Source organism: Spermophilus citellus (genome assembly GCF_964194105.1).
Source record: "Spermophilus citellus genome assembly, chromosome: 1".
NCBI classification, from domain to species: domain Eukaryota; kingdom Metazoa; phylum Chordata; class Mammalia; order Rodentia; family Sciuridae; genus Spermophilus; species Spermophilus citellus.
Window position 1 is genome coordinate 189,901,293 of NC_138182.1, and position 16,041 is coordinate 189,917,333.

Consider the following 16,041-nt stretch of genomic DNA (forward strand, 5'->3'; position numbering starts at 1 on the left):
GAACTAGAAAGTAGAAGACAAATGGCATACTGAATATGAACAAGAAAGAGCAGAGATTAATAAAATAGAAGCAAATGTATAAAAAAGAGAACCCCAGAAACCAAACATTACCTTGGAAAGACTAATATAATTAATGAACTATTTCAAGTCCAGTCGTGAAAACTGAGAGGTAATAATACCAGGATTGAAAAGAAGACTCTCACTACAGACCCTGCAGGTATGATAAAGATCACAAAGGACATACACACTTTATGCCAAGATATTTGAAAGTTTAGATGAAATTGCCTAAGGATTTCAGATTCTCTGGTCAGCGATAGTGAAACTTTAATGGCTCATAAGCCATTTTCAAACTATTATCTTCCTGAAACAGAAATTTTGAAATTTTACCTATTCTTCCATTCACAGATGGGCAACTACTCTCTTCAGTAATGGACTGAAATTTCCAATAATTTTTTCTTTATAAAACATATTTCTTGAACTAAATTTCCAAAAATGAAACATGGAAAGTAAAAATGTGAATACTTCTATTATTAATAAATTTAATTTCATGATTTAAATTTTCCCACACTTAAAACTTAAGTCACAGAGAGCTTCACTAGTAAATTCCACCAGATAGTCAAGAAAACCATATCACCAATATTAACAAACATAGGCAGAGAATAGGAATAAAAATAGAAAGAGAAAAATTTTAACTTGTTCAATATAGCCAACATAACCTTAATACCAAACCCTAATAAGAAAAGAAAATGATAAACCATTCTAAACTGATAAACATAGATGCAAAACCCCACAATATATCTTAACTGGTTGTTTTTATTTGTTGCGAACATCATTTTTATTCTAATCAAAACAACTGTAGCCTTTGCTTAAGATTAAGATCCATAGGACTGCAAATTGGTGCAGCCAATATGGAAAGCAGTATGGAGATTCCTTGGAAAACTGGGAATGGAACCACCATTTGACCCAGCTATCTCGCTCCTCGTTCTATACCCATAGGACTTAAAAACAGAATACTACAGGATCACAGCCACATCAATGTTTATAGCAGCACAATTTACAATAGCTAAACTGTGGAACAAACTACATGCCCTTCAGTAGATGAATGGATAAAGAAAATGTGGTATATATACACAATGGAATATTATTCAGCATTAGAAGAGAATAAAAACCTCGCCATGCACAAAAGTTAACTCAAAATGGATCAAGGAGCTTGATATCAAATCAGAGACTCTGCGTCTGATAGAAGAAAAAGTTGGCTCCGATCTACATATTGTGGGGTCGGGCTCCAAATTCCTCAATAGGACACCCATAGCACAAGAGTTAATAACAAGAATCAACAAATGGGACTTACTTAAACTAAAAAGTTTTTTCTCAGCAAGAGAAACAATAAGAGAGGTAAATAGGGAGCCTACATCCTGGGAACAAATTTTTACTCCTCACACTTCAGATAGAGCCCTAATATCCAGAGTATAAAAAGAACTCAAAAAATTAGACAATAAGATAACAAATAACCCAATCAACAAATGGGCCAAGGACCTGAACAGACACTTCTCAGAGGAGGATATACAATCAATCAACAAGTACATGAAAAAATGCTCACCATCTCTAGCAGTCAGAGAAATGCAAATCAAAACAACCCTAAGATACCATCTCACTCCAGTAAGATTGGCAGCCACTATGAAGTCAAACAACAACAAGTGCTGGCGAGGATGTGGAGAAAAGGGTACACTTGTACATTGCTGGTGGGTCTGCAAATTGGTGCGGCCAATTTGGAAAGCAGTTTGGAGATTCCTGGGAAAGATGGGAACGGAACCACCATTTGACCCTGCTATTGCCCTTCTCGGACTATTCCCTGAAGACCTTAAAAGAGCATGCTACAGGGATACTGCCACATCGATGTTCATAGCAGCACAATTCACAATAGCTAGACTGTGGAACCAACCCAGATGCCCTTCAATAGATGAATGGATAAAAAAAATGTGGCATCTATACACAATGGAGTACTATGCAGCAATAAAAAATGACAAAATCATAGAATTTGCAGGGAAATGGATGGCACTAGAGCAGATTATGCTTAGTGAAGCTAGCCAATCCCTAAAAAACAAATACCAAATGTCTTCTTTGATATAATGAGAGCAACTATGAACAGAGCAGGGAGGAAGAGCAGGAAGAAAAGATTAACATTAAACAGAGACATGAGATGGGAGGGAAAGGGAGAGAAAAGGGAAATTGCATGGAAATGGAGGGAGACCCTCATTGCTATACAAAATTACATATAAGAGGTTGTGAGGGGAATGGGAAAATAAACAAGGAGAGAAATGAATTACAGTAGATGGGGTAGAGAGAGAAGATGGGAGGGGAGGGGAGGGGGGATAGTAGGGGATAGGAAAGGTAGCAGAATACAACAATTACTAATAGGGAATTATGTAAAATTGTGGATGTGTAACCGACGTGATTCTGCAATCTGCATTTGGGGTAAAATTGGGGGTTCATAACCCACTTCAATCTAATGTATGAAATATGATATGTCAAGAGCTTTGTAATGTTGTGAACAACCAATAAAAAAAATAAAATTAAAAAAAAGGGAAAAAAAGAAGAGAATAAAAACATAGCATTTGCAGGTAAATGGATGAAGCTGGAGAACATAATGCTAAGTGAAATTAGCCAATCCCAAAAAACCAAATGCAGAATAATTTCTCTGATTTAAGGATGTTGACCCGTACTATGCTAGGGGTGGGGGGAGGATTAAATGAACTCTAGATAGAGAAAAGGGGAAAAAGGAAGGGAGGGGGCACAGGGGTAGGAAAGAGGGTGGAATGTGATGGTCATCATTACCCTAAGTACATGTAAGAAGACATGAAGGATGTGGCTACTTTGTGTACAACCAGCAATATGAAAAATTGTGCTCTATATGTGTAATATGAATTATAATGCATTCTTCTGTCATATATAACAAAAATTAAAAAATAAGATCCATATGTGCCTGGATTAAAAGAGTACATTTTAGATTTTATCATTTGGGTTCCACTATGAAAACAGAATACATGTACATGGCAACCATATGGCTCTAGAAACAGCCAAGAATACTTGGGATGCAATAGAATAAAAGGCCTTTTTCTTTCTCTGAAACACAGAGTAGAATCTGCTCCTAGATTCTAAAACAAGTTCCAAATGAATATATAATGGCCTTCTGCATTTATAGCTTGAGGAGGAAATAGATGAAAGATGAAAAAGATATGTTTTATAAACAAAGACACAGAGAGCTTCACTAGTAAATTCTACCAGATAGTTAAGAAAACCATATCACCAATATTAACAAATTTGGGCAGAGAATAGAAATAAAAATAGAAAGAGAAAAATTTTAACTTGTTCAATACAGCCAACATGACCTTGATACTAAACCTTAATAAGAAAAGAAAATGATAAACCAATCTAACTAATAAACTGATAAACATAGATGCAAAACCCCACCAAGATATCTTAATCGGTTGTTTTTATCTTTTTCATATCTTTTTTATTTGTTTATATCTCAAACTATTCCCTTAGCTCATTGATTAAAACTGAGAATGAAAGAAGTGGTCACCTTGATTGTTTTGCTTTATTTATTTATTTATTTATTTATTTATTTATTTATTTTTATCATACGTTTTTCTTTATATGTGGAAGCCAGAAGGGGGGCCAACAAGGAAAAAAGTGGATGTCATAAAAGAAGAAGGGTGATCATTGGGGTAGGGAGGGGACTAGGAAGGGGCCTGAGGAGGGAAGAAGGAAGGATGGGGACTTACTGGCTTTATATATATATTCTTAGTTGTATATGTTTTGCTTTATTTTTAAAGAATGATTCTTACCAACAAATTTCTTTCACTTTATAATACTTTAGTCAGAATCCTGGGCTGTGCTCCATATTTGAGTTCTGCCAAATGTCAATATATTCATATGAGATTCATTTGAGCAATGAAATAACCTTTTAGCAATTTATTCCACCTTCCTCCCAACCCAATTAAATGTATTTAGTCTCTGGAATATTATTGTTTTCCTCTAACAGCAAATATTAAAGACAACAAAAATCAATAGGTCACTAATATTGTCAGACATGTTGTCAATATTTTGCCACTCATGTTTTCCAAGTATAGATTTTTCCTTTTGTCCACTCAAGTTATAATGCTATTTTTCATTCTTCAGTATGAATTTCAAGTTCTCTATTATACAACAAACACTGGTATACTATTTAAATAACTTTTTAAACCTCCATATATTTTATATGCTGTGCAAGCTTTCTTACAGTATTCCTAAGTTTTTTTTAAAGTGTGATTATCAGCCTCAAACTCAAAATAGATATAAAGAAAGATTTCACTAACCTATGGGAAAGTTTACTTGTGGAATATATGTTTTAAAAAAACTTGAATGCCAAAAATATTCTATCACTTTTAACAAATGATACTGCAGAGCAGAACTCTCCTATATCCAATAGGCCCTAGAAAAAAAGCAACTGGTTTAATTCAAGAAGAACAATACACTAATATGACATTGGTATGTTCAAACTATAACTTTCAAGTGGAACATTGAAATATGGCCAGTTGTATGCTATCTCACATATATTGACTACATTAATATATATTATCTAAAATAACTTTCCAATGCAAACAATTTTAAATGACAAGTAAATTTTACATTAATATGTAAATGACAGTACCTCCTTACCTCTAATGAGGTACTTACTATCTTAGTTACCAAACTGAAAAAAATTAAATTGCTCATCAAGACTCTTTTTTTTTTTTTTAGTTGTCAATGGACCTTTATTTTATTTACTTATATGTGGTACTGAGAATCGAATCCAGGGTCTCACACGTGCTAGGCAAGTGCTCTACTACTGAGCTATAACCCCAACCCAAGACTCTTAACAAAAAAAAAGATACATATTGTCTATTTGTTGCACAATCATCAGTGGATTGATTTTGTTTATATCTTTTAAATATTATTAGTAGGAAAGACACAATAAAAACCATGTTTTTAAATTTCTTAAACCGACAACTTTTAGTATTTTATACTTACTATATTAATGTACACTGTAAACAAAATGAGGGATGAGCTTAAAATTTGAACAAAGTATGAACACATGTATCAAAATGACTATGACTTAGGTAGACATAATCTTTAAATTTCATGATTTTCAAAGGAACTTTGTTTAATAAAATTCAAGCAATAAATATTTTTAGAATTCTGTTGATATTAAGACATTCCATGAATACTACAACAAGCATTCTTTGCTAAAGAATCGAGATTGGATCAATATGCTATTGAGTAGGAAGAAGTAAATAATAAATGCCTGTGTGAACTACAGAACTTCAGCTGTACATAAGTTGTTTATTCATGTTCTTAAAATCATTATTTATATGGAAATATCCAGACTTCCAAAAATTATTAGCAAACCAATGGACTATCAAAAAGTGAAATATCAACAATGATGAGAAAGGATTGCTGAACTAGATAATGGGATGGCATAATATTCCTGCACTCATGAGAAGCCTATCTCTGATTTTTTATTACACATATCAGTTTTTAAATGTGTAATGAATAAATAAAATACACAACAGGGTTTTATTCTGCCATAAAAGAAGAAGAAAATTGTGTCATTTGCAGAAAAATGGAAAGAAATGGAGAGCATCATGTTAAGTAAAATAAGTCAAACTCAGAAAGACAAATGTCATACATTTTTTTCTCACATATAGAAGCTAGAGAGAAAAAAAAAGGGTCTCATGAAAATAGAAGGGAGACCATTAGGATAGAGTAAGGGGATCTGGAAGGAGAGGAGATAAGGAGGGAAAAGGGAGTTAATGGGGAGTGAAGTCAATCAAATTATCTTATGTGCATGTGCCACAGTAAAACCCTTCTACTCTATATAATTAGTATGCACCAATAAAACTAAAAAGCTTTTTAAATGTGGAGAAAATTTTAAATGTGGTGAAGATTTTTCTGTTACTTGATATATTTTCAAGTATCTAATTATCCTTCTAGCTTCCAGGTTCATTGGTCTTCCTATAATATATATATATATTTCCTTCCTATAGTAAAAAATGTGTTTCTCAAATAATTCCTGATTCCCAAACTTCAAAGCCATTACTAGTGTCCTCAACTCTGTAATAGAAAACAATAAAATAAAAGGAATAAATGGTTAATTTTCTTGATGAAAAAGTATTCATATACTAATAGCTTTGATATTTCACGTTTATGTTGGGGAGACCCATTTTCTCCCTCAAAATTAACTGAGATTCTGTAAGCAGCACTCACTGCAAATGTCACAATGAAACAACATGTGACCCCATTGATCCCTTTGTCACTGACATCTATAGACTGGACTTTTGCTTTGCCCCAGAATATAACACTGAGCTAGCTCTTGGACCAGAAAATCACTCTGCTATTTGTTTGATTAGTACATGTGCTGAGGAAGAAAATAATCACTGAAACAACATAATTTGAAAGTGACCATCAAACTGTTAACTATATATAAACAAGAAAAGTAGAAAAGTGAAAATTTCCCCTAGATGTTGAACAGTATTATCATTCAATTCACAAATTTGCATATTTATTTATTAACTCCTTCAGCAAGCATTTACCAGACATATCTTACAGATTGGGTTCTTATGTGATAATATTAAGTTTACAAAAATATGCTGGATGTGAATCTATTTTATTTCCAGTTAGCATCATTATTTGTGAGAGAATAACTCATAACCCACTTTCCCTTTCCCCCTTATAGCCTAAAAGAGCAAAATAAGGAATGCTTCATTCTTTCCTTTCCTTATCTCTGTATACCTCTCTCTATATATCCATAATTTCTATGAGAAAGGTCAGAAAGTAATAATGTAGAATTCCTAGGAAAAAAAGGTATTTTCCTGACTCCATTCAAAAAAATTTTGAAATGCTAAGAGCCACTATGAATAAACTACAGTATTTGAATCATTTATCTTTGATTAGATACATTAATCTCAAATATGGCATTTACCTATTTGTTAAGTATATTTGGCTTCTAAAATAATAAGAAAATTAAATCCAAGTTTAATGGACTTTGAATAGTAAGTTCACCCTTGAATATACAAATGCTTCTGACACAAAAATTAGTCATTTTTCTTCTTTGTAAAATATATTTAAAAATATGCAAAATAAAAGGTTGTTAAGTCCTATACCCAATATTATTTTCTTCTTTATATGAGTACAAATAGATGTTCTGAGACATGCTTATAATTTCTATGTAATGACAAAACACTGTTGTGGAGCCATTAGCTATATTCTGAGTGCCTTTCTCAATGGAGAATATTTTGCCAAAATGATATTCATGAAAAGTGTAAGCTACAGAATAGGCCACATTTTATCAAATGGTATATCATTCAAGATACAAATCAAATGCTATCTCTATCACAAAGCCACTTCTGTTTCCCTCCCTATCCAGCTGTTCTCTCATGCTTTCTCTCTCTTTTCTTGGAATACCCACCGTAATTCATTTTTACATCTCTTGTGGGTATTGTGACCTTTTAATAATGCATTGTAATGGTCTGGATAAATGTCTTCTCTTCCATGATAGTTTGCTTTAGTATACAAAGATTTTAAATATTTTTTATTCTTCATTATAGGTACCAGAGTGTCTTGCACATATGTTTCTCAAGAAATGCTCTGGTGCTTCATTTTTTTTGTTGTTGATTTAGGCCTCTATATTACTTTTATTATTTTAATAGCTTTTAATGTTTTACCCTTGTTTCTCAAAAGTAAACCATAATCTCCTTGAGGCTTATGATAATCTTCTAAACACTTTTATATTCCCAGAATTCTTGGCACAGGGTATGCTAAAAAGTATTCCATTTAATTGATTAAATTTTATCAAAGATTCATCTAAAAAATATTTCAGAATATAGCTAGCAGCCATCTCCCAGTCAGAAGAATCAAATCCCATAAAATTTGCTTACCATGACATTGACATTTGTATGATCCCCTTTCCTATTCCGAATCTGAATACAGGAGATTGGCAAATTCAGTCTTACCCCAGTGGCCAGATTTCTCAGGTCAGCAGCATTATGTTCCCCATGCAACAGCAAACTGTTATGATTAGAACCAAGTCCCAGAGAGGCCCGATAGAGATATGTCTGAGTTAGTCTCTCTACTGTAGTGACATCTACTGTGGCTGATGTCATATAATGATTAGAAGCCATCTTCCTTCCATACCTCAGATCCTCTGAAGAGTGACAGCAGCTCTGAGAGCAATAACCTGGGCTCTGGCTCAACTTAATACACATGAAGAAAAGTAAGCACCCCAGAAACAGAAAGGAAACGCAGGCCAGGGCAATTACTAAGTACAAGTTCCGGGTAGAAAGTTGCTCTCCTGGTTCCCAGACATTTTCAAATTCTGGAAGGACTTGAGGCACAGAATTGCTCAATAGTACACCCAGAATGATAGACGAGGAAAGTGGGGGGTCTCCATGGTCCTGAACCACTACCACCACCCTCTGCTTAACTGCATCAGTGGAAAGAACTAAGCGTGCAGTTCGGAGCTCTCCCATATTGGCTGAAATTCCGAAAAGGCTAGAATCAGAAGCCTGAGAGATATGGTAGGACAGCCAGGCATTGGAACCACTGTCTGCATCCTCTGCTACCACTTTTGTGATCAAGTGTCCTATTCTGGCAGAGCGGGGCACAACTTCCACTGGGATAGAGCCATTTCTGGGCAAGGGAAACAAGATGACTGGAGCATTATCATTCCTATCTACCACAAACAAGTTTACGGTCACTGTTGAACTTCTGGGAGGAATGCCACTATCACGGCCTTCCACTTGGAAGTGAAATCCCCTGAGTTTCTCAAAGTCAAAGGAAGTTTTGGCAGTGATATCCCCACTGGATGGTTCCACTGCCACCAAGCTAGAGGCTGGCATCCCTTCAGAATTAAGAGTATCCAACAGTTCATAAAAGACAAGGCCATTCTTCCCCTGGTCTGGGTCCTGGGCAAACACACGGCCTAAAGAGGCCCCAAGGCCATTGTTTTCAGCCACAAAAATTTCTTGTTGTGGTTGAGGAAATCTTGGTGTATTGTCATTTACATCAGCAATTGACACAGTGAGGGTCCTTTGGGTGCTGAGTGGGGGTGAGCCACCATCTGAGGCAGTGATCAGGACCTGGTATTCACTTATCTGCTCGTGGTCGAGAGGCCCATCAGTCAGGAGGCTGTAGTAGTTATCAAAGGAAGCCTTCAGCTGAAAAGGGCCTCTGCTGGACATGCTACAAATGACTCTACCATTGGGACCAAGGTCCTCGTCCTTTACACTAAGGAGAGCAATCACTGTGCCAGGGGCAGCATCCTCAGGTACTGAATTGGAGATAGTCATGAAGTCCACCTCCGGGGCATGATCATTCACATCAGTCACCTCCACCAGCAGTTTGGCAGTGCTCACTAAACCGAAGGCACCTTCGTCCCTTGCCTCGATGTATGCCTCCAACAGCGTTTCTGGTGCACCTAGTGAAGCAGCTACCTGAACCTCCCCACTTTTAGGATGTACGTGAAAGATATGTCGCAGCTCTGCTTGAGTGCTATTGCTTAAAGAATACCAGACTTCACCATTAGAGCCTTCATCTGGATCCGAGGCCCGAACTTGGAACAACACCGTCCCATTTGGTGCAGTCTCTGGAACCTTGGTACGGTATACAGAGCGTTCAAATACAGGTGCGTTGTCATTAGTGTCCACCACGATGATGGTGACTTGTGCGTCTGCGGAGCGCACAGGTAACCCACCATCCTGAGCTGTGAGGACCAGCAGATGGGTGGCAAGCTGCTCACGATCCAGAGCTTTCTCCAACACCAACTCCGGGTATTCGCTGCCGTCGACTCGCGACCCCATGTCCAGGCGAAAGTGCTGATTGGGGCTTAGGCTGTAACTGAGCATCCCGTTGCTTCCCTCATCGGCATCTTGGGCATTAGGGAGAGTAAAGCGGGCTCCAGGTGTCAGGAACTCCGGGATGTGCAACTGCACATCGCCAGCAGGAAAATGAGGTGAGTTGTCATTGGTATCCAGGACGTGAACACGCATCTTGTGCAGCTCCAGAGGGTCCTCAAACATTAGTTCACAGGTCAAGACGCAGGAAGCTTTGGTCCCGCACAGCCGCTCGCGGTCCGCCGGCTCTCGGACCACCACGTTACCGCTGCTCAGGTCCACTCCAAAGTAGGGCTCGTGGTGGTGGGAGAGGATGCGAAAGTTCCTTAAGGACAGAGCGGACGCCGGCAGCTTCAAGTCCGCGGCGACATTGCCTATCGCCACGCCCCGCTGGGTCTCCTCCAATACCGAGTACTCCAACTGTTTGGCGGCAGCGCCGCAGGAGACCCACAAACATAGAACCACCACCATCCAACCCATCATTCTCCCCTTTGGCGTCCACGCTCCACCAGCGGTGACCTGGGACCATGCTCCGGACTCCCGGAGACCATAAGTCACGGTGAGGAGCAAGTTCTGTGAGCCGACGCGACCTAGAAGTGCAGCGACCGCCGGCCCACGTTCGGCCTCTGGAATACGGGAATTACCCGGCGCTGGCCGGCTGGGAGCTCTGTTTGCTAAACTGGAGGCTTTGCAGCCGTCTGGGAAAGAGGATCCGGCCGGGTGCGGAGGAGCGCAGCGCCGCCTAGGGGAGCAGAGGCGAGTAAACTTGCCAGGGCGGGAGAAGAGCCGTCTTCAGTCTCGGCGGGGTGGGATCTCGCCCCTGGCTCTGGCTGCAGGAGCACGGTGGGACGAGGAATTCGTTCCGAGAAACTAGTCTCACCTTTAAGGGCGTTTCCTAAAACGACGCCCTGACACTGACCCAGTCATAACCTCTTCCAGAAGACAGCTGGTAAGTGGGACTGAACCCGGTTGGACTCTTCCACGCCAAGTCGACCGTCTAGCCCGGTCCCTGTGACCCACTGACCCCCTGTATTGCCCGCTGTAAGTGCAGAACACGGCGCAGAATCGCGGGGCGGAGGCGGTGAGAGGCGGAACCGTGAACGTGATCGACCGCGCCTTTTAGGCTTAAGGAAACAGGAACCCAGGAACCCAGTGCTGTGATGCGTTGGGTGCTGTTCCCAGGCTCCTCGCTGAGGGTTGAAGTCCCTCCCGCACCCTCTTAAGACTCCGGAGCCGCCCAGAGTTCAAAGTAGGCGACTAGGAGGGCACTTTGGGGAACAGTATCCACTTCAAACTTCCCCCAGACTCAGGCTTTTGAGGCAGCAAAGCCAGCGCAAGGCTTACCATTTTATATGGGGTTTTTGTTTGTTTGTTTGTTTGTTGTTTTTTCTTTGCTTTCTGCCAGACCTCAGTTTCTCGTTTCCTAAGAAGCCCTACTGGGAGTACAGACAGCTGTAGACGCTCAGAGTAAACGAGGAGGTCATACCAGTAAAAATACCCAAGACCAGAAACTTAAAAATTGACAACTTGTCCCCAAACAAGTTGTGAGAATATGTGGAGGGGAAAGAAAGTACTGAGATAGTCTCCACAGTGAGACCAGGAAACTACCTTCTGGAAATTCATTCTCTGTGAATATTAAAAAAAAAAAAAAAAAAAAAACAGCAATGAGGCAGTAGATGCCAATACCTTCTCCAACTTCGCTTTCAATTCAATTCAATTCCGGCTTCTACACGGAAATCGCGACGGTGATCATTTCAGCGAGAAACATCTCTGAGCCACAACACCTCCAAATTCCGCCTGCCACCTAAAATCAGTTTCTGAGAGACAGGCGAGGTGAAATGACTGAATTCCTCATTCAGATCCTCTTTTAAATATAGTTGCAGTGTTCAAAGCCCCAAGAATCAAAATTTGAAAGGCAAAAACTGAAAACTGATCAAAGAACTAAAGCTCCCAGAACATTTTCTGGTTAAAAATTGCCTAAAAGCATTGATAATTAATGAAGCTGGGTGATGGCACTTGTAGGTTAATTATACAATTTCTCTCAATTTTTTTTGTTTATGTTTGAATACTTGTGTAATATTTTTAAATTGCTGATTTAAATTGTGGGGAGGGTGACAACTCCAGAACTCTCTTTTTAAGATCAAAAGTGGAACTCTCACACTGAAAAGTGGAGTTCAGTGTTCCACTGAGAACCATTTACCTCCCCTGTACATCACAGATCCATTCCCAGTTTCTTCCCGGGAACTATATATAGGATGTAACATAAGGCAGTGTAAATAGTAAATGCACCCTGACTAGTTTGCCTTTGTGAATTAAGGAACTAAGTCTCAGACAAAATTTAAACAAGAAACATGTCTGCCCATTAGGTTCAGCCACAAGAGTAGACACAATTAGCAAACTTTACTAGGATATGAAATAGTCCACAAAAATTGAACTTATTCTTAAACAAATTTCAAAAACAAAACAAATCTTCAGTGCCAAAGATTAGGATTTGTATTTCCTTGTCTTCATTTACTGCTACTAGTCAAGCTAACTGCTTTGGGATTAAAAGTTATTCTTTCCACTAGTAGCATATGAAATACATTTGGAGAGATGGCATTTGACTTTTGGAGAAACCTCTTAATTTTAGACCTATAGTGAAGCCTCTTACACCAGGTTTAAGAATACTAAACTATATCTAGGTGGACAGTATGTGTAGGCAAAAATTAAGGTATGATGAAAAGGAAATACTCATACAGAGAACCACTATGGACATTTACCACAGAAATCCTTCACACATTCCTCAGATTTCTAGCTTTCCTTTTTCCTATAGCCCCATTTAAACTGCAACTAACATCTATTTTCAAGGCATTTAATCGGTGTCAAGAATAACAGAATAGCACCTGCCTGGTGAGATCTATTCCACCATATGCCTCTCTGACTCCAGGTATAACATTTCATTCTTATTCAAATAAACAGGGATTTGTAAAAAACAAAACAAAACAAAAACAATATTCAGGAGAAAGGATACCCCCATGAAGATGACTAGAGAATATTGCTTTTTGGACAGGATGACCAGATGAACATTAAAATCCTTAATCAACAAAATGTCTCTTTAGCAGAAACTTTCAATGTTGATATTTCAACCTTTCATTGCTAATATTTCATTTTGTCATTTTATGGAATTTTCCAGTTTCTTCTAATTCAGGTATTTCCAAGATTTTACATAAGTGCATTTATAATTTTAAGTATGTAAATTATAATCTTTTTAGGTTTTTTAAATTTGCTGATAGACCTTTATTTATTTATACATGGTGTTGAGAATTGAACCCAGCGCCTCACACATGCCAGGCAAGTGCACTACTACTGAGCCACAGCCCCAGCCTGCAAATCATAATCTTAATTTCTGCTTAAGCTCTGTTGACCAAACTATTATTATAAAGCCCTTCCATTAAACTTGCCTTCAGCTATACATTCAGAAGATTAGTACTATTGCATGCATTCTTATTACAGATCTCAAAGCCAAAGAAGAAAATATTGAATCTGATACCACTTAAGCACTTGTCAGTAAAAGGATACTTGTACTTTAAACAAAATTTTCGTAGTGTTTAAGATTGTTCCCTAGAAATATATTAGGTACTATGGAAACTAATCAACAAATAAGACATCATCATCATCACATTAAACAGACTTTAATCCTGTATGATAGTTTAACCAAGTGCCCAAAGCAAGTCTAATAGAGTGGGAGTTCTTTGAAGATAGAGATCTGTGTCATTTAATTTTGTTTCTCAAGTTTCTAAAGTAGCTAAAGCACTCTTTATATAAAACATCCTCTTGAGTCTTTTTTTTTATCTTAGACTCTTTACCAATAACAAATCACTACAGAATTTCTTTGCCAAGTTTTTATTCTAAGGAACTAATTGTTCTCTATGACATACATACCTTCTAAAGTGTCTTGGACCTTTCTTTGTAAATTTACATTCTAATTAACTCTATGTTATGTTTACTTGTTATTTTTATTAATGATGTACTAATAAGTACATGTATAAAGACACAAATGGTGTGACTCTACTTTGTGTACAACCACAGAAATGAAAAATTGTGCTCCATTTGTGTACTATGAATCAAAATGCATTCTGCTGTCATGTATAATTAATTATAACAAATTAAAAACTAAAGTCAGACTTGACAAAAAAACCTTTCTATAAAAATATTTTTCCATCTTCAAGTAGTGACCCTCAGAACTTAAGTCATATTTCAGGTAGGTCAATCAGCTCCAAGAAAAAAAGATGTCTTGTCCTTTCATTCTAAATACTTTATATGTGATAAGAGTCCAAGATTGCAGTCTGTCCATCAGGGCAAACCACTGCCAATGCCTATTTGCTAAGTTGTCACAGGCTAAAGACAAAAGTAGATTTATATTTCTGGAAGTAAAAATCTGAAGTTTATTTGTATTTCAAAATTTTTTCCCTTGAATTGTCCCTTTGGGTATTTTTCCTTTTCCCATATTTTGTCTCTTTGAGGACATTTATTAGGAGTAAGTTGGATTTCAATCTATGCTTTTCTCTCTAATTCTGCTAAATTATTTGTCATTTCCCATTTATTTTTCTCAAATTTCTCAAGTATTTCTTCTTGCTCTGGACTACATGCTAGGCAGAACCTGTTCACCTTTTTTACTGCTTCTAATATGGCCTTAATTTCTGTGATGACTTTATATTTCTCTTCCATTTATGTTATGAATTTTTCCAGCTCACTTTTCATGACTTTTGTGGCTTTTACTTTATCATTGAAACTCTGGAACTCTGTTTTGAGTTCTAGATTCTCTGAGGCCATTGAAAATTAAGTTTTCCAAACAGAACTGAAGAAAATATTGAACACCATATATTCAGAGGTGAATATACAAAATAGATAAGGAACTCAAACAACTCAATGATAAGAAAACAACACATTTGAAATGAATAAAGGATTAGAAGACAGTCCAAGTTACCAATTTCTTATTTATAGGCAAAATAAATAAAATTATTTTCTTCTTAATATGATGAACTGTGCTTTATCGTTCTGCAAATGCAGGGTAAAGCTTAATCATATCATTGTGGGTCTTTCCAGTAGATGCTAAGAGTTTTGTGTGTACTAATGAAAATGAGTATGTTTTGGAGGAAGTTATAACTAGTTTTAGATTAAGAATGAGAAATTTGAGTGCATTTTAAAATTTGAGACAAAAGTGTGTGTGTGTGTGTGTGTTACATATTTTTAGTGTTCACATATTTTTCTCATGAAAGTAACAAATACTATTTTGTGCTTTGGATGAAGTTTGACTTACATACATGATTTTTATTGCTATTTTTCACTTTGAGTAGAATGTTCATTAATGTAAATTGTATTCATTTTTATACTCTAATTTTCTCTAATTTTACTTCTAGGCAGTAGATTAAAAAACTTTTAATTTTAAAGAAGAAATAAAATGAGTAAAAGGCATGGCAGACATAATTCAGAGGTAGAGCATTTTCCTAGCATATGCAAGGCCCCAAGTTGGATCCCCAGCACGGGAGGGGAAAAAAAAGGAGGAGTAAAGAAACTGAATAGATATCTCAAAACACACCCAACCCCCTGATACACACATACACACAATGGTCAACAGGTATATGAAAAATGCTCAAAATCACTAATTATCAGGGAAATGCAAATTTAAACCACAGTTAGATATTATCTCACATCTGTTAGAATGACTGTTGTCAAAGATGAAAGAGATGTTAGTAAAGATGTGGAAAAAAGGGAATCCCTGCATGATGTTGGTAGGAATATAAATTAGTACAGCTGTAATGCAAAACAGCATGGAGGTTCCTCAAAAAGTTGAAGAAAAAATGGCCATATGATCTGGCAATCCCACTATTGGGTGTATATTTAAGGAAGATGAAACCAATATGTCAAAGAGACTACAATTTGTACTCTCATGTTCAATATTCAAAACAGCTTAGATATGGAATTAACCAATGTCTCCATCAGTGAGTCATCAGTGAGTAAATGGATAAAGAAAATGTGGTATACATACACTATGGAATACTAAAGAAGGAAACCTTGTCATTTGTGATAACATAGATGAATCCGGAGGATATAAGTGAAATAAGCCAGGCATGGAAAGATAAAGATCACA

The 16,041-nt window shown here is 37.2% G+C and overlaps 2 protein-coding genes across 2 annotated transcripts in view; both read right to left on the minus strand.

Annotated features, from left to right (window-relative positions):
- LOC308654614 (protocadherin alpha-7-like) overlaps positions 1–16,041 on the minus strand; it is a gene marked incomplete at both ends in the record, with an annotated part of 173,337 nt that overhangs the window by 67,721 nt on the left and 89,575 nt on the right. The window lies entirely within an intron of this gene.
- On the minus strand, positions 7,935–10,394 carry PCDHAC1 (protocadherin alpha subfamily C, 1; the record flags this gene model as incomplete). Its single annotated transcript, XM_081296857.1, has 1 exon — positions 7,935–10,394. The coding sequence occupies one exon, from the start codon at positions 10,392–10,394 to the stop codon at positions 7,935–7,937; it is 2,460 nt and encodes an 819-aa protein (XP_081152983.1).